The sequence below is a fragment of the Lampris incognitus genome, chromosome 1 (genome assembly GCF_029633865.1).
Source record: "Lampris incognitus isolate fLamInc1 chromosome 1, fLamInc1.hap2, whole genome shotgun sequence".
NCBI lineage: Eukaryota > Metazoa > Chordata > Actinopteri > Lampriformes > Lampridae > Lampris > Lampris incognitus.
In genome coordinates, this window is record NC_079211.1 from 93,699,609 (window position 1) to 93,718,142 (window position 18,534).

Below are 18,534 nucleotides of genomic sequence, written 5' to 3' on the forward strand. Positions count from 1 at the left end.
AGGTCTGGGGCAATATTAATCTTTCACGGCTAATTACTGACCCTACCAGGCCAAACTTAAAAGACCTCTCTAAGTCATCTCTGATTGACTTAATTTTAACAAATATAAAAGAAAAAATGACAGAGTCTGGAGTTTGTGAGCTTGGTTTTAGTGATCATTGTCCAGTAGCTTGTGGTAGAAATACCATGATGAAAACACTACATTGTGTATGGTGATTAGATGGAATATCAAACATTTTGACGAGCAGGCCTTCTTGAATGATCTTTTGAAAAATGATATTTATGACACGGATAAAATCCCAGATGTTGAATTAGCTGCTGACCATTTTTGCAATTCTTTTAGCTCAGTATTGTGTATTGTGTGTAACTCAGTAGTTTATAAACATGCACCTTTAAAAAGTATAGAATGCAGCATAGGTCAAGTCCCTAATTCTCAGCAGAAATATCCTTTTTTACTTAAAGAGAAAAGCAAAGCCTGGGCTCTCGGCAGGTGTACTGGGGACCCCAGTCACTGGCTTGATTTTAGACACACACAAATGACACAGAAAAAGAGAGGGAGACCGAGAAAAACCTGGGTAAACAACATCGGAGAATGGCTACAGATGAGCGCAGTGGAGGCGGGGAGAGCTGCGATGGATAGGGAACGGTGGAAGAGACTTGTTGAGGCATTAGCTGTGCTCCTACGACCTCCATAGGTTATGAAACCGATGATGATGATGAGACACAAATGCACATCTGCAATAAGAAAGACCAAATCTAATTATTATTTTTATGTAATTCCCAAAGTGTACCCAAATCCAGCAAAATTCTGGAAAGCCGTAAATTCTCTTTGCTATAATTCTTCCCCTTCATTTCCTACTCTCGCCACAGCTGATGGGTGTTCAATTTCAGACCACAGAGATATTTGTGTAGCTTTTAATAAATATTTTGCATCTGCTGGTAGCTTATTTGATGAAACTTATACAGGACCCCCTCTGTCTGCTATTGAGCCTGACACCCAGGTAATGCCAAGGCCTCTTTTTTTTTAGGGGGGGATTCCCCCCCCCCTTTTTCTCCCCAATTGTACTTGATCAATTACCCCACTCTTCAGAGCCGTCCCAGTCACTGCTCCACCCCCTCTGCCGGTCCGGGGAGGGCTGCAGACTACCACATGCCTCCTCCGACACATGTGGAGTGGCCAACTGCTTCTTTTCACCTGACAGTGAGGAGTTCTCGCCAGGGGGACGGAGCGCGTGGGAGGCCCACGCTATTCTCCCCAGTTCCCTCTCCCCTCTGAACAGATGGCCCGACTGACCAGAGGGAGGCGCTAGTGCAACAACCAGGACACATACCCACATCCGGCTTCTCACCCACAGACATGGTCATTTGTGTCTGTAGGGACGCCCGACCAAGCCGGAGGTAACACGGGGATTCGAACTGGCGATCCACGTGTTGGTAGGCAACGGAATAGACCGCTACACTACCCGGACTTCCCCAAGGTCTTGTTTTACACTACAGCTGTTCACTCCTGGTGACATGGCTGATGCATTACTGTCTGTAGACACAAAGAAATCAGTTGGTGAGGATAAACTTGACCAATACTTTTTAAAGATTGGCGCTCCAATTGTAGTCAGCTACATAACATATTTTTAACCTCTCAGGTTTAACTGTTACAGTTCTGAAGGTCTGGATCGCTGCTTATGTAATTCCTTTACATTAAGACGGTGGAACGACCGGCTTTAACAATTATAGGCCTATCTCTAAACGATCATGACTAGCAAAAACACTAGAATCTCTAGTAAATAATCAGCTTAAATCATTTCTCTCAGCACATTCTAAGCATACGCCAGTCGGGTTTTAGAGAAGAGCACAGCACTGTTACTGCCATCACTCTTGCTTTAAATGACATTATTTTACCTTTGGATAGAAAAAACCCCACTGTGCAGCCCTTTTTATTGATCTTTCAAAGGCATTTGATACAGTTGACCATGCATTCCTTTTAAAAAGGCTTGGGGAATAACGGAATACAGTAACGGGTGTTATGTATTCAGGATACAAAAAAAGAAAAGAAAAAAGAAAGCCACTTTATTTGACATTGTATTCTTGCAATGAATTAGTTCTTTGCATTTAACCCATCCTATTGTATAGGAGCAGTGGGCAGCTGCAGCACCCGGGGACCAACTCCAGTTCTTCTTTCCATTACCTTGCTCAGGGGCACAGGCAGGAGTAGTAAACCTAACATGCGTGTGTTTTTGATGGTGGGAGGAAACCGGAGCACCCGGAGGAAGCCCACACAGACACAGGGAGAACATGCAAACTCCACACAGAAAGGACCTGGGACGGCCTGGGGTTCAAACCCAGGACCTTCTTACTGTGAGGCAACAGCGCTAACCACTGAGCCACCGTGCCGCCATAACTGTATGTAAATGTAACTGTATTCCAATACAGTTACAGAAAAAAAGGACAGTCAGTTTACTGATACAATTTTTAAAAACGGGGATTATTTTTCAGGATTACATTTTAGAAATAATATAAAATAAATGTTTTTCCCACAGCGCAGCACAACTGCAGCTGTTGGCTATGCATTGCAAATTGTGGTCACGACCCGAAAGGGACGCTTAGTAGGATGTGTGATCGTTAGTCTTTGACATATTAACTGTATACATTTAAAAATTCCTCGGAATAATAATCTGTCTGTCCGTCTGTCCTTTGATTTTTCTCGGCAACCGTTCATCCGATCAACTTCACACTTGGCGGGTGTGATACGTAATCACCCTGTATTTTAGAAGGAAATGATGTGTTCCTTACTGAACACAGGCAGTGTCTCTGTATTTCTCCCTCCTCCGTCACCTGTTTACCAGAGCAGTTACCCCGGGTACCAGGGGCACATGGCTTCAGTCCTAAAATTATATATTTATTATTAAATCAAATAATATAATTTTGTTAAATTAAAAAAGCGCTTTTTGCAATAGTACATTGTTATGTTCATTGAATGTATTTTGCGTGTTGCTTTTGTTTGCTAATGAAGCAGTTAACTGAAACTTTAAGTAGCTACATGTCTGTTTTCTAGAGACATATTACTCCGCCGGGTCTACTGATGCTGGCAGGCATGTGTCTAGCCTACTGTATATTTCCCTTTACATGAACCTTTCAAGCCTGGCACATTCTGACTAACACCACACTGTGTGTGTGCATCCATAGAATCAGGGAAATTATTATTTATTAAAAAAAAACCGCAACCTCTTCCATTGAGGTGGGGTCATGGGACCTGGGTAGGCAGTGGTGGGAGCTGAGATGAGATAGGGTGAAGAGTCTCTTATTTTTCCGAGCTAAAGGTGGTGACCCTACTGACGTGCTGCTCAAATGTGTCTCTGGGGCACCTTCTTTTACTCTGGCTTGCATGTAGGGTGACCAGATGCCAACAAACCAAATGTGGGACAAATAGTGTGTTTGTGTTGGACATTGTGGGACACATATAGACATAGCCTGTACTTTAATGTGGAATCCATACAGGCCTATCACCTGAATTACTTTTATGATGTTCTTTTTTACAGTGCAGCAGGTGGACACCTGATTTGTTTAAAAAAACCACTGTGGATACTCTCAGTTCATGTAGCAGGCCTATAAGAGAGGGTGGATGTGGGTGCCTTTCATCCATGTATTAAACTGAAACAACATTGTCTGTTTGCTGCATGTTTTGATGCTTAAAAATGCGGTGTCCCCGTTGTCAATCAATCAATCAATCAATCAATCAATCAATCAATCAACTTGCATTTTATATAGCGCTTTTCTGGCTGCAACAGCCACTCAAAGTGCTTTGCATTTCTAGTCAGATCTGATTTTCAGACACCTGTTATAGTAGAACACAAGCTATTTTCTGTACAATCACTACCTATTTTGTATGTGTAAGGCCACCGAAATGTGATTTACAATGATTAACTTATTCACACGTGTATTACAAAAAGGTTTGACATGGGCCGTTTGAGACTATTGACATTATTGTTTTGTTGTCTTACAAAATGTACTGAAGTAAAAGTCATGTTATTGATATCTTTTGTCTTTTTTCATATTTGGCATTGAGGTAATCCAAAAGTAACTGAAAGTAATCAGATGACATTACTTTAATATTGCGATTAAAGTAAGTTACTGAATACATTTTAACAGGTAATTTGTAATTGTAATGGAATACATTTATAATGTAACCCACCCCACCCTGTGTGCGTGCGTGCATGCTTGCATGTGTGTGTTTATAGTGTCCAGAGAGGACTCCAGCCAATCCTTGGCCTCTTGTCTAAACCTGCTCCCCTCACCCATGGACCCATCAGGAGATCGAATTCCAGGGAAAGATTCCAACCACAGGTAAACATAAACAATTTCTCTTGAAGGATATGCTCACTTTTTTAAACCCAGACTGATTTTAAATGTTGTCGAGCATAAATGTTGAACAGAAAAAAAGTTCACTGATCACTTCAATATTAAGGAAATTGAAATGAGAGCCTGCCACCCTTCACAGAAGAGGACGGAGAGAAATGAGCAACATCCTCACATTAGCTAGACCAGGGCAGGTTGTCAGTCTGCTTTTTGAGAATAGGAGCCTTCGGATTCGGAAAAAAAAAACCCCATTAGAGCCACAAGGAATGAAAACCTCACATATTAAAGATAGTTAATGTTAGCCTGCGTTTCTAAATTGTTTTTTTAATGTAGGTTAGTTGGGCCTGTACCTGCACAAAACTGCATGTACAAGATCCAATCGAGTTTTCATGAAAGTGCTGCTCTTGCAGCCCATTCTATTAAACTAAATGTGCATTCTGTAGATTTCTTCTTCTTGAATCATTTAGAATGTACACCATTGGTAATTCTGTACATTACTCTGTTTCTTTTCTTTTGATGCCAATGCTATTAGCTGCATCTTTCGAGGCATTTTTGAATAAATTCTTCAGAGCAACACAGGGCAGAGGGCAAAACATAGGTTCCCGACCACTTAGCCGGACTAGAGCCAGATCCAAGCCCACTAAAATAGATAGCCTTGGCTATCTATCTTAATTTCTTATGTATTATCACGTAACACACCAAACACACAGACTCCAGGCATCCAGTTGGCATGGTGATTTGTTCCGTTGCCTACAACATGGGGATCGCTGGTTCAAATCCCTGTGTTATCTCCGGCTTGGTCAGGTGTCCCTATAGACAGAATTGGCCATGTCTGCGGGTGGGAAGCCGGATGTGGGTATGTGTCCTGGTCGCTAAACTTGCACCTCCTCTGGTCAGTCAGGGCACCTGTTCAGGGCAGAGGGGGAACTGGGGAGAATAGCATGATCCTCCCACGTGCTACGTCCCCCTGGCGAAACTCCACACTGTCGGGTGAAAAGAAGCAGCTGGCGACTCCACATGTATCGGAGGAGGCATGTGGTAGTCTGCAGCCCTCCCTGGATCGGCAGAGGGGGTGGAGCAGTGAACAGGATGGCTCAGAGGAGTGGGGTAATTGGCCAGATACAATTAGAGGAAAAAGGGGGGGGGGGGTAAAATAAACACACAGACTCCCATTATTCTATAATTCTCTATCCGAGCCACAATCTAGCTTTTTTTCTCTTGTTCACTTCTTTTCTGTTCATGCACTACCATTGTTTGCCGCTTCAGGAGACATCTATTTAGATGGGGGATGCAGGGGGACACAGGCTTTTCATGTATTATATGTTCCAAGGGTCGCTGTTCTCAGTCATTCCCTGTAAATGCGTAACATGTTTTAGACTCCCCCTTCCATGGAGAAGAGACAAGACACTGTAGCGGGGAAAAGCAGAGGGTGAATAAGATGGGTAAATAAACAAATGCACAAGTTCCCCAAATAAATATGCAAGAAATTGTTTTGTTTTGCTCTCATTTTTTCCCCAGTAGCCGACTGCATCAAAATAACACTCTAGAGTTTTGGGTTTTGTATGAGAGTACCACCGCCAAGGTTGATTCCATATCTGATCTGATTTGATTTTCGCCAATGGTTTCTCCCCGATTCTCAGGATAAGGCACACAAATGCACATGGGCACACATCTGTATACACGCACAGAGAAGCAGGCATGCACACAGTCAGAACACACACACACACACACACACACACACACACACACACACACACACACACACAATACTCAGCTGCTATACAAGATAGGGCTTATTTGGTTTTATTGAACCAGTGGGTAATAAGGCCTCATATCACTACTGATATCGTCTGCTGATGTAACGGACACGCCGGCAGATGATTATTATTTTGCCTTTCGGTGGTCTTCTCCCTGCTGCCTGGCAGAGTTTATAATATTACCTGTCTCACCTGAAGAATAAATATATCCATCCATCTTTTCCCCTTTCAACAGACTGGCTATGATCTCCTCTGTTTGCAGAGACACTGCAGGTCAGACTGTGAGTGATTTTGAAGTAGGCGTTGAAGGATTTATACTACACCATAGAGACCTCAGCCTTAGCTCTTCCTCTTTCTTACCAAGAGGACTAAAAGCCGTTTTTATCATGGTTAGAACACTATGAATGTCTCTCTTAAGAGGAAGACATTTCCGCTGTCTAGACGTAGTCGGTGAATCATACAAGATTTATGGAATCATACAATCATAAACATTAATTACATTCAATCCGACTCTTTTTTACCCCCTCACCGTCTAATGGTAGTTTTATCTATGGAGTCCCACTCCTCCACTTGCTTTTGAAAGCCCTGCAGTGACTGACATACACAAACACACATACACATATTTGTTGTATTTGTATTAATATTAATTTTCTTTATTTTGGTCTCATCAGTCAAGACGGATGAAAATGGTAGTCCTGTCAGCTAATTTTCCTGTGTTTGAACAAGTTTCCCTGGAGTAGGTGCTGGGACTCTGGCTAGAAATGCCAAGTCATAGGGAGAACAGTCTACCCATTTCAATTCAAAGAGAGACCATGTGCCACCGCACTGTAGGATTGTTTTGGAAAAGTAAAGAGATGGGGGCTCTTGTTTTTGTTTTTTTAAACTGCTGCGTTTTGTCAAGGTTGGTGACCAAGGAACACAAGAAAAAAGTCAATATTTCTTTTTAGTTTTTCTCAGCTTGAGGGTGACGTTGATATTTTTTGTTGTTCTTTGGTTTCCATCTAGGTGTATGGAACCAGACTGCCTTGGTCTCTCTCACACATACACGCACACACACGCACACACACACACACACATGCACACACACACACACATACTCTGTCTGTCTGTCTGTCTGTCTGTCTGTCTGTCTGTCTCTGTCTTGCTCTAGCGCTCTGTCTCACTCTCTCTAGGTAAGTCTCTTAGGTGACTGTCATTGTAGATATATTCAGATATGTTTCCCATAGGGCCCAAACTAATCAGTGTATAATGTATTTAATGTTAGTTAGGGGTATTTGTTAAAGTGGGCATGTCAAGGGCAGAAAACTTTCATTTCTGTCTAATGGCTACGAAGGTGGGTGAATGGTGGAATGCCCAAATCATTTTTTCCAGCCTAGAAAAAAGAAAACCCAGATGACAATTTGTTATTTAATGGATCGTAAGGTAAAGAAAAAACCTGGTATTACAACAACTGGCTGTTGTTACAATACCATTGTTGACATTAGTAACTAATAGAAAATACTTTTAAAGATACTTTGCAATCTTTTACATTCACTGACAGAAATGTATGTCAGCGGTGAAAAAGGCATCTGTACACTTGTTATGAAAATGCGTTTGGTTGGTTTGTGCAGACGAGAGATATATTTGACTGCATTGGCTTCGGCTTCCATCACATGTGGGCTTTCTTGCCCAACTAATTCCCAATTTTGTGATAGTTGGCAATGGTTTCACCATGTCATGACTGCTGCCTGTGAAGTTTCCATATTTTTATTTCCAGCTTTTCCAGCATATTGTATTTGTTTGCATCTCTGCCCTAACATATAACTGTAGAAAAAAAAAAAAAAACACACACACACACACACACACACACACAAAACAAACAAAATCACAGCAAGTGTTTAAATCCAATGTTGCGCAACAGTGCTTTCGACTGTTTAAATTTTTTGATGATTTCAATTTGGCAGCAAGTACACTGACACCATGAAGGAGAGCAGATTGGAGCTGTAAAGGGAGCAAAACGTGTTTGCCGAAGGCCTCTCTCTCTCCCTCTGTCTCTCTCTCTTTTGCCCCCCCCCCCCAGGTTACACATTCCCTTGAGGGGACACCGATTTGCTGGAGGCAAAGCAAGTTTCCCTCTATTCACATACAGTTACCAGTCAGTCAGCCTGTCTATCTTGAGAGAGTATCAGCTGCAGGATACTGCTGGCTGTCTGACAGGCTTCTAACTGCATGGAACATCTGCTGTACTCGCACATACACATACACACACATATACATACACACACACGCACACTCCTCCTTAGAAATTTCAATGGCAGTGTCTATTCCATTTTAAATGTTAACACCCAGCAATAATGCTGTGGCAGTAAACAATCCTGTTGCTGGAGATTATTTTTCTGTTCTGCTCCTTTTCCATATCAGAGTGCATAGAGTGCGTCTTCGGGGTGATGGTGGGCATGGTCTTTGGATGGCTGAGCCTGGAGGGGAAAGAGAGGTGGAAGGCAGTTAGACGGGAGGAGAGCTGGATAAGGCAGTGGGAGAAGGGAGGGAAAAGATGGGATGGTGACAGTCATTAACCATAAGAGGGTATTTGCTTGAAGGGTAGGACAATGAAATCGGCAAGACATTCCTTCTGTGTGTCCTAGTTGGTTTACAACTCCCCAGCAAATTCAACCGCAGTTTCTTGATCACATCTCCTGTAACCACACAGCTCTGGGTTGGAGAGAGAGAGAGAGAGAGAGAGAGAGAGAGAGAGAGAGAGAGAGAGAGAGAGAGAGAGAGAGAGAGAGAGAGAGAGAGAGAGAGAGAGAGAGAGAGAGAGAGAGAGAGAGAGAGAGAGAGAGAGAGAGAGAGAGAGCGCAAGAACAGTGTTTCAAGTGTTGCTGTCTGCATATAAGTCCAATATAACCAGTACAAAAGAAATGGCTGTCTTCATGTGCCAAAAGGGACCGTTAACCACATTATTTCAGATTACCTCCTGGCTCTTAATCCAATTAAAGAACCAGTTTGTAAAGTCATTAAAACTGTTCACATTTGAAGCATGTTTACTTTCATGAGAACCTACTAAAGTACGAGGAGAGGATTTACCTCTGTTTTTTTTCTCCTTACGACAACATAATAATATTGCAGCATTTCATATTTACTAAATGCTGGCAATTTCAAATGTAATTCAAATGCAGAGGAGGAACACTTTGAGAGGCTGCAGATGGACCAAAGCAGATTTTGTCAATAATTCTGAAAAGTTTACACTACTAGTTTCGTTGTGCAAGACCGCGTTCAGCATGTTTCTTTTCATATTCATATCCTTTGGATAGACAGTTGATATTATCCATTCCCGCTGTCTGAAAATACAAGTGGGTGTCAGTGCATTTGTAATGAAAAAAAATCACAAATGAGATTAGCGACTATTTTTTTGTCATTTTGTGTATTTTTTGTTGTATTTGAATGTTAATGTTTGTTTTCTTCAGTGACACTGACCTGTCCTTATTTCGTTCTATAGAAATGAAATGTTGACAGTTGCAGTGTAGTTTGCTTGTTGCTATGGTAATGCCAGTCTGTCCGCACAGTGTTCGTCCTCCTCCCCCTCCGCTGTCCTTTTTTCAACTTCCCTCCTTTCATGGCTGTTGATTACTATGCAGAAGACATGCTGTCCAAGGAGAGGGCATGCAAACACTTGTCCTAGGTAGTCAATATTTAGTGGACACTTAGTGGGAGAGACAGGCCAAGCTTCTCTCTCTGGAGATCTCTCTCACACACACAAGTTTCTCTCTCTCTCTCTCTCTCTCTCTCTCTCTCTCTCTCTCTCTCTCTCTCTCTCTCTCTCTCTCTCTCTCTCTCTCTCTCTCTCTCTCTCTCTTGCCCCTTGCCTTTTGTGTCCCTCTATCTTTCTCACTTTTTCCCACTCTCTTCTTTGTCCATCTCTCTCTATTTTGCACTGTCTCCTTTTCTGTAGATGATACATCCAAGTATTGAGATAATTGTGGGAACTTGTTTGTTTTGTTTTTATTTTCAGTTTATTTCTGATTTTTCCCCGTTTCTCCCAATTTAGTGGCCAAACGATCCCTATTTTTAGTTTAAACACCCACCCTCGTACTGCATGAGTTCGCCAACTGCATAGATCTCTGCGGCCGGCAGTCTCGAAGGAGACACCTCGCCACTTCCGTGACAAGGCGACTCCAGGTCGAACCACTGCTTTTTCCCCACACACACACACACACACACACACAGATGCATTCATGTGACAATCACAAGCCGACTCCGCCGCCTCCCGCAGGGAGTGTTGCCAATATTGCTGCTTCATCGACTCCGGCCATACTTGGATCTGACGACCTGGTCCCCAGTGGGCAACTGCATCGACACAACGCCGATGCTTAGACCGCTACACCACCACGGACCCGTCGAACTTGTTTGTTTTTGTTTTTTTCCCCTTATGCTCAACATCTCCCATTTGTGATTTCTAAAGGTTAATGCTATGCAAAGGCATTGCTAGCTATTGATTTCGTATATTTGCGGGGGTGAAATATATTGAAGTTGTAGACATGTTGCCAGTTTTCCCCAACAATGACTAGGTGTCAAGATTGCTTTGCTTTTTGGTTACCTTCTTTTTATATACCTTGAGTGCATTTTCTCCACCGAGGGTCCTCCACTGAGAGGCTCAGCCAAGTCCAAACTCTGTCATGTTGCAGTTAATACATCGATTATAGAATTGCAGCCGTAGAAAGAGCTTTGCAGATTCTTAAAGGGAAATTTCACCCATGGTTTTGTGTATATGCAATCAGTACTGATGAGTAATGTAGTCGACTGTAGCAATAAAGTCCTCACTGCGTACTATAATGATGGAGACATTGTCGTTGTCCTGCTCACAGAGTCTTTCCCACAGTGCCTACACGTACCACAGTGCATCGCTGCACGCTAGCTTCTGTATCGTCGTTCATAAAATCCTCTGCGCTAGTGTTGTTGGATGTCTTTTCCACCATCAAAAACAACGCTTAGCCGAGAGAACAAGGTGTGGTTTTTTTTTTTTTGTTTTTTTTTACAGCCTCTTCAGCATATATTAGAGTATTAAAAACCCTGCTAGGCTGTAGTTTTTCTGGCCACCAACTGGCGTCACAATATGACACTGGAAAAAAAACAAAAAAAAAAACAACTGTTTCACTGCTGCTCCAGAGATGCAGAAAAAATGGGAACAACTGCAGATGTTTTTAACCCTGTCGCAGAGATAAGGTTGAAAATTGGTGAATTTTCCCTTTAAGCCCTTTTGGGACAGGTTGGAATGAATGAATGACTGACTAAATATATAGGCTCTGAAGGAATATACTGCCCCTAAAATTTAGGGACGGTATATTCCTTCAGAGCCTAATGATTTAGGGCCTAAATCATTAGCTTTCCACCTCATGCCTCTAGTTATGCAAGGCCACGTCTGCCGTCACTATTTTTCTGTTAAAAGAAAAGGAGTATAGCTAGCTGTCCATTGCTTCTTATTTATGTCACTCTCATTATATTGAGATATCATCCTTTTTAGCCTAATGGCTAGAGCCTGTCACTAACTATCAAGGTTAGGTGCATGATTCCCACTGAGGTCAGTTATTATAAAAAATGTATCCCGTCACGGCTCTGCAAGGTGCTTTGGATGAGATTGTGCACTTGAGTTACATGTGCTGTCTTATTTAGATTGTGACATTCAGATGAGACTGAAGAGGTCGTTTAGATGAGTGATAAAACGTTTCTCTCAATAAACACTGTGTCCAGATGAACTGATTCAACTTTCTGTGATTTCCTTACCTGGATTATTAAGCATGCATAAAGAGTGACAGTTATGTTTTCAATATGAAGTAAGGGCAGATGTCAGTGTGGACATTATTATTATGTGGTGTGGTCATAGAAAAGTTGCTAAGAACTGAGCAATATTATATCATGATTTTATTAAACAAATTTAATGGATCATTGTGGCATTATTGGCATGTATGTGCACCTGTGTGTACAGTAGGTGTCTATGTCTGTCTTGCTGAGCAAGTATACATGTATTCCACAGTTATATACCACTGTGCTCTTTATCGCTCCATTGGGGTTCAGCTGAGTGAGTAACACTCTATTTGATTTAGCTTCATGTAACAGCAGGTTTCCTACAAATCTCAAGCTGGCTTCTCTACAATTCTTTACTGTGCTCTGTAAATATATTTTACTTTATAATTTTTTACCTTACTGATTTGAGCATGACTGATAACCAACAGCCTGAAATTAAAACGACACAAGAACAGGAGAGTGGGCTGCTCTCCCATTCTGTGAACCCCAATCTCTGTCCTCTCTCTCCGTGACAGATACCAAGTCAGTATGCACATGAAAACTACAAAAAAGAGAATACAACTTTTAGTGTCATCTACCAAATAAAAAAAACATCTGAAGAAAAATAAAAAATGACAGATGACATTGTCTTCAACTGACTGCAGGTGTTCCCACCCTTATAAACAATACAGTGGCATAACGACCAAAAGCAACGATTAGCTTCATATGTAAATTGCCGTGACGATAAAGTAGAGTTACAATGGCAAGGTGTGCTATTCACAGAGGATCATCTACTAGAGCACAAACTAGGAGTCATCAGGACACTGTACCACTGAGCTGATAATGTCCCCACTGACACAGCGGCCGGGGAAGGGGAGAAATCCCTCATTAAACAGGCCCTGGTTAAGTGTGGTTATCCTAACTGGGCATTTGTCAAAGCCAGAAAGATGCTCAAACAGTGCACCAGCCGATCAAAGAGAGGAGAGGGACAACAGCTACCTAAGTGTAAATCAGTGGTGATTCTGTATTTGGGGGGAGTGTCAGAACAGTTGAGATGCGTAATTTCCAAACACCATGTCTCAGTTGCTTTCAAACCCCAGAACATGCTGCACCAGAAATTAGTCCACCCCAAGGATCGGGTCCCCCGGCACAAACAGAGCAGTATAGTATATATGCTGTTAAGTGTTGGGAGGATTGCCGTGACTTGTACATTGGGGAATCCAAACAGACACTGGCCAATATGATGGCACAACACAGGAGAGCTAACGCATCAGGCCATGCCTCCTCAGTCTACACCCATCTACAGGCCAGTGGCCACTCTTTCAAGGATGAGGATGTGCACATCCTTGATAGGGAGGAATGCTGGTTTGAATGGGGAGTCAAAGAGGCCATCTATATGAAGAGGGAATAACTATCCCTGAACTGAGGGTGTGATATCCTATTTGAAGGTGATGTCCTCATGCCAGGCACAAAAGGCTATCCTCTTCTTAGAGGTGAGCTGCTCTATTTCTATGTCATTCTCATCAAACCAGTCCTGATGTTTTCTGGACATGTACCCAAGAATGGTTTTGCAGGTATTGAGGATGGTGGATTTTAACAGGCTTAAGTGTTTTTCAATGTCATCAGGATATTCCTGTTGGAGGCCTTCCCAAAGAGAGGCCTGAAGACACTGCTGGGTGGCAGTCCTCCTTTCTCTTCTTTTTTATGGACAAAGTAGAGCAAATGAGGCAATGATCTGTCCAGCAGTCATCAGCATCAACCACGGCCCTCATGATGTGTATGTCACAGCGGTCCCTGACTCAAACAATGACATAGTCAACGAAATGCCACTGTTTGGAGCAGGGGTGCCTCCAAGATGCCTTGAGTTTTTCTTTTTTCTTTTTCCGGCAGAAATGAGTGTTAATGATGGTGAGGTCGTACTGAGCACACTTGCTGAGAAGGAGAACTCTGTTTGAGTTGATCTTCCCAATGCCTTCCTTTCCTATAGTGTCCATCCAAAGGTGATGATCTTGGCCGACCCTGGCATTGAAGTCCCCTAGGAGAATAACTTTATCCTCCCTGGGGATTCGTGACAGTTTCTTGTCCAGTGAGACATAGAAGGTCTCTAACTTCCTGTTCAGAGTCTGAAGTAGAGGCATAAGTACTAAAAACTGTTTCCATCAGGTTGTTGGCGAGCACCAGGCAGATTGTCATAAGACAGTCACTGATCCCCACAGGAAGTACAGAGAGATGGCTGATCAGCTGGTTCCTGATTGCAAATCCAACACTGTGGATCCTGGGCTCATCAGCTGCTCTTCCTTTCCAGAAGAAGATGTATCCACCCTTCTCCTCTTTCAGTTGACCATCGTCTGCCCGGTGGGTTTTGGAAAGGGCAGCTAGATCAATTCAGCATCTCCTCAATTCTCTGCCAACGATTGCAGTCCTCCTCCCTGGTTCCCTGGTTACATTGTACATCAGGGTGCCCAAATTCCAGGCACCAACATTCATTTTCTTGTATTTCTGATCACATGTGGTGATCCTTCTGGATGCAGTAATCCAGTCGGGAGGTTTGAGGCCAGCTATTTTTAGGGCACCTTGTCTACCCCCTTCACCCAGTTGGGGTGAGCAGAGTGAATCCAGAAGAGGGCTGCTCAGTCATGGATGCAGCTGCTGAAGGGCTGTTTCTGCCTTGGTCCAAGAGCCCAGCGACTGAAACAAACACCCACTGCCTGATGTGCCCTCTCGTAACTAGGGGCTCACAGACTTCACAATCCTGCCCCCATTGCAATTTGCCAGTCACTGTAGGACTTAATCTGGTATATTAGGTTGGATTCCCTTTGATGCCTGTGCGGGATTTTGTTAAACGTGGGGAAGCTAGTGCATGGACAGCCACCACATGGTCATTGACAGATCCAAGTCAGGATTCAGTGGCATGGAGTCCAGGACGACTGGAGGTCCTTCTCTGCTTTATCCACCTTCCCGGTCATTGTGACTCTCCCCTAAAGACATCATCCTTAGCCTGTTCGACCATCGAGGTCTTTTTTGGATTGTGCTTTGTCAGGGACCTCCCCCTTGACCTTACTGCCATGAGTGACCCTACCAAGAGCATAGCTCCGGACAGCATCTCTCATGATTCCAGGAACATCATCTTTATCATCTTTCTTGCTTAACAAGTTGCTACTAGTCTTATTCTAGCTGCTTGAGTATTAGTCATTTTGTCTATACATCTGCTACTGGTTCCTAGTGGGATCTTATTCTAGCTGTAGCTGTCTTATTCTATTTACTTACTTGTCTTATTTACTTATTCTAGCTGTAGCTGATTTTCACCTACTGTGTCCTTAAATCTTTTTTGTTGCCTAGCTGTTTTGACTTAGTTATCCTTTTAGCTTATAAATATATTCCTTGGTAACTTGCTGTTTGCAGTTTTAATAGTATTGTGTGAGGTTTGATAGAGTTTTACATAAGTGTCAAGTTTCTGGGCAATAAGCCTATTTTCAGTGTACCTCTTTGGCCAATTGGGTGTTAAGTGGCCAGGGTGTGGCCTGCACTCATGGCAGACAATTAGCAATCAGTGTTCTTTAAATCACTGCTGCTACTTGCGTCAGGCAAACAAGCCTAGGTTGAACAAAGGCCAGAGTGAACAAAGGCAAGCGTGACTTTTTCAAGCCAAGTGTTCGTCAAGCACGGACTGCTCTTTATAGATCCGGTCAGGCATCTGTATTTTGTGTACCTAGTATAGAGTATGTGTTTCCTTCGCATTCCTGTCCTTTCCTCCTGCCGGGGCTGGCATAGACATTGGGTCACTCCTAGGCGCTGTGACCCTACCAATGTCATCTATCCCACTCTCTCCACTCACGTTGAGCAAGTGGTGACGGGAGGGCTCTGGAATTGCCAGTCTGTGGTGCCGAAAGCTGAGTTTATCGCAGGCTACACATCCTTGCTCTCCCTCAACTTTCTTGCTCTAACTGAGACCCGGATCATGCCAGAAAACACTACCACACCCGCAGCTCTGTCTGATGTGTACTCTTTTTCTCACGCTCCCAGGCTGGCCTGCTAATCTCCCTGAAAATCTGCTAATCTCCCTGAAATGGAAATACTCTCTTGTTTCCATTCCATGATTTTCTCCGCCCTCTTTTGAATTTAATGCTGTTACTGTCTCTTATCCAGTCAAACTCACCATTGTGGTTGTGTACTGCCCACCAGGCCCCCTTGGTGAGTTTCTGCAGGAACTTGACACACTTGTCTCGCACTTCTCTGTTAATGATTCTGCACTTATCCTTCTCGGTGACTTCAACATCCACACTAACAAGCTAGATCCTCTTCTCTCTTTCCTCTCCTCCTTTGACCTTCACCTCTCACCCTCTCCTCCTACCCACAAGGCTGACAACCAGCTGGACCTTATCTTTACTAGACACTGTCCTATTTCCAATCTCTCTGTTACTCCCCTCCAGCTCTCTGACCACTATTTCATGTCTTACTCTCGCTCCCTTTCTTCACCTCCCTGAGCCTCTTCCCCTACCCACATGGTTTCCACCTGTAGATTATTCCGCTGTCTCTCCGCCACTGATCTTTCTTTCTCTGTTACCTCTATCCTCCCTACACCTGAATCTTTCTCTCTCCTACCCCCTGACACTGCTACTGATCTTCTTCTCTCTACCCTCTCCTCTTCTCTGGACAATCTCTGTCCCCTCACCTCCAGGCTTGCACGCCCAACTCCACCTGCCCCTTGGCTGACCGACTCAGTATGTACTGACAGACGGAACTGAGAGTGGCAGAGCACAAATGGAGAAAAGGCAAACTCCCAGAGGAACTTCTCAACTTCCTGTCTCTTCTTTCCACTTTCTCCTCCTCCCTTTCTGCTGCTAAGGCTGCCTTCTATTGCTCTAAAATCCTATCCTCTGCCTCTAATCCTAAGAAACTCTTTGAAACCTTCTCTACACTTCTTCAACCCCCACCTTCTCCTCCTACTTCCTCCGTTCTCCCTGATGACTTCGCTAACTTCTTTGACAAGAAGGTAAACGACATCAGATCCTCCTTTTCTCACAACCCGGTTAGTGCTGCTTGCACTATCCCACCCTCTGCACCCTCCCTCACCTCTCCACGTCCCACCCTATCCCACCTCGCTTCCCTCTCCCCCGACGAGGTTCTAAACCTCATCACATCCAGTCGCCCCGCCACATGCTTCCTTGACCCAGCCCCCCCCCTTTTCTTCAGTCTATAGCACCTGAACCCCTTCCCTATCTAACCCACCTCATCAACACCTCCCTCCAGGCAGGATGCTTTCCATCTGCCTTCAAGACTGCTAGAGTCACCCCCCTTCTCAAGAAACCATCACTTCTTTCTTTCACCATCACCTCTGACATCAAAAACTACAGACCAGTTTCCCTTCTACCCTTTCTATCCAAAACTTTCGAACGTGCTGTCTTTAACCAACTTTCTTTGTATCTCCACCAGAACAACCCCCTGGACCCCAACCAGTCTGGGCTCAGGGTGGGTCACTCGACAGAGACAGCCCTCTTTGCAGTGACAGAATCGCTGCACTCTGTGAGAGCAAACTCTCTCTCCTCTGTTCTGATACTCCTGGACCTGTCAGCTGCATTCGACACACTTAACCACCAGATCCTCCTCTCTACCCTCGAGGGGCTGGGTGTCACAGGCTCTGCACTCTCAATGTTTGCAACCTACCTGACGGGTCACTCCTACCAGGTGACATGGAGGGGATCTGTGTCGGAGCCTCGCAGACTGACTACAGGCGTTCCACAGGGTTCGGTTCTGGGTCCTCTCCTTTTCTCCCTGTACACGACATCCCTGGGTTCCGTTATTCGCTCGTATGACTTCTCTTACCATTGTTATGCCGATGACACCCAGCTGATCTTGTCCTTTCCTCCCTCTGACACACAAGTAGAGACAGACATTGCTGCGCACTTGATTGACATCTCGGAGTGGATGGCGACACACTACCTGAAGCTCAATCTGGACAAGACAGAGTTGATGTTCCTCCCGGGGAAAGGTTGCCTGCACCAAGACCTGGCCATCACCATTGACAACACCATGGTGACGCCAACTCGGACTGTGAGGAATCTGGGTTCGATCCTGGACGACCAACTGTCGTTTGCTGAAAACTTTGCATCGATTCACCCATCCCTCTCCGACGAGATGGCACAGGTGCTCATCCAGGCTCTGGTCATCTCCCGGCTGGACTACGGCAACTCCCTCCTTGCTGGTGCCCCGGCATCGGCCATCAGACCTCTGGAGCTTGTTCAGAAAGCTGCAGCTCGTCTGGTGTTCAACCGCCCTAAGTTCCCCCACACAACTCCCCTTCTCATGTCCCTACACTGGCTCCCAGGAGCTGCTCGCATCCAGTTTAAGACTCTGGTGCTAGCCTACAGGGCAGTGAAAGGAACAGCTCCTTCCTATCTCCAGGCCATGGTCAAGCCCTACACCCCCACCCGACCACTTCGCTCTGCTGCCTCAGGACGCCTGATTGCCCCGTCGCTCAGAAGCCCTTGCTGCTGATCGACCCGGTCACGGCTCTTTTCTGTCCTGGCCCCACAGTGGTGGAATGAACTCCCCACTGATGTCAGGACAGCGGAGTTGCTGCCCATCTTTCTGCGCAGGTTGAAAACTCACCTCTTCAAGAACTACTACCCTGTTACTTGTTCTTAGCACTTATTGTATTCACTCATTTA

The 18,534-nt window shown here is 44.3% G+C and overlaps 1 protein-coding gene across 1 annotated transcript in view; it reads left to right on the top strand.

Annotated features, from left to right (window-relative positions):
• The window catches only part of ccser1 (coiled-coil serine-rich protein 1), a 276,242-nt gene that overhangs the window by 80,438 nt on the left and 177,270 nt on the right, over nt 1-18,534 (top strand). The window contains exon 6 of the mRNA XM_056290829.1: nt 4,232-4,337. Within this exon, the coding sequence (XP_056146804.1) occupies nt 4,232-4,337 (106 nt within the window). The remainder of the gene's footprint in view (nt 1-4,231; nt 4,338-18,534) is intronic.